Here is a 1,316-nt window from a genome sequence, read left to right as displayed (position 1 = left end):
TATATATATATATATATATATATATATATATATATATATTTATCATTGAATTATTTATTTATTTATTGTTATATTTATTATTATATTTATTATTATAAATGATTCTCAGACAGTCACTTTCAAAGTAGTTTCTCAAAATATTATTAAAAGTTTCGAGAATTTTACACCATAAAGACACGAATAACATTCGAGAATAAATTTCTCAAGAGTTGTTATCGAAAGTTATTTTTCACAGAGCTAAGACTGATTATATAAATAATATTAAAATATATTACACATTTTTAATTCTTTCAAAATTCTAAAAAATCATTCGTTACTACTTTTCCATCGAGCCTCTCGAGCAAACAATTAAAACAAATATGAAACAGCTAGTTCTACCAAAAGATTTTTTTTTTTTTAATAACACGACCATGCAATAATACAATTCCTTTACGAATATCATGCCAGTCGCATGGAATAAAAATTGCTTCGTTGCATCAGTGTCACTGTCGTTGCTTGTTTTTTTTTTTTTTCTTTCTTGTGTATGTTTTGTGTGTCCCCTTAGCCGTGACTTACAAAAGAATAGCGCCGCAGCGGAAGGTATTGCATGCGGAATCATCCCGCGAATTGAACCGAGCCAACGTCTCCCGTAAGCGAAAGAAACCAGGCGCAGGTACGTATATAAGAAATCGAGGAATGTGCTTCTAGACTCGCTTCTAGATTAACAAAGATCTCTAACTGATTTTCTTCCCTTTAGTCGCCTTATCTTTGCGACTATCTATATTAAAGCAAACTTTTTCCTTAACATGGAGTGTTGTTTCTATGTACAGGAAATATTAAAACGTGTAAAAAAGTGAAGTTGTGTAACAAAATTGTTATAAATAAGTATAAATGAGTTATTACTATTCGTCAATGTTATTACGTGTCGTGAAAAGATGATCGACTGTATAAGGCAAACTTTTTCCTTAACGTGGAGTGTTTGTACGTACAGGAAATATTAAAATATGTAAAAAAAATGATTATAAATAAATGTCAATGAGTTACTACTTCTTATTAATATTTCGTTATCATGTCGTGAAAAGATGATATAGGCAAATTGAAAAATAAAAATTTGGAAAGTTGATGAATAATCATTGAAATTGGTAAGCAAGTGAAAAAGAATACTGTGAAATTTGAACTTTATTATTTGAACTCTTTTATTTATTTGTTATCAAAGATTTGTATGCCTTCTTTTCCTTTTCTGTATATCGTCTGCATAGAATTGAAAAGGTTTGTATTTCACTTTATATTATAAATTGATGAAATGAGTATTAGATCTTGTATTTGAAAGTATATAG

General features: G+C 28.3%; 1 protein-coding gene across 1 annotated transcript in view; it reads left to right on the top strand.

Annotated features, from left to right (window-relative positions):
- The window catches only part of LOC102676127, a 413,064-nt gene that overhangs the window by 381,692 nt on the left and 30,056 nt on the right, over positions 1–1,316 (top strand). The window contains exon 19 of the mRNA XM_031510593.1: positions 545–652. Coding sequence (XP_031366453.1) covers positions 545–652 — 108 coding nt within the window. The remainder of the gene's footprint in view (positions 1–544; positions 653–1,316) is intronic.

The sequence above is a fragment of the Apis dorsata genome, unplaced genomic scaffold, assembly GCF_000469605.1.
Source record: "Apis dorsata unplaced genomic scaffold, Apis dorsata 1.3 scaffold_27, whole genome shotgun sequence".
Classification (NCBI taxonomy): Eukaryota; Metazoa; Arthropoda; class Insecta; order Hymenoptera; family Apidae; genus Apis; species Apis dorsata.
The sequence above is the reverse complement of the archived record's forward strand: the minus strand, read 5'-3'. Positions and strand labels throughout refer to the sequence as shown.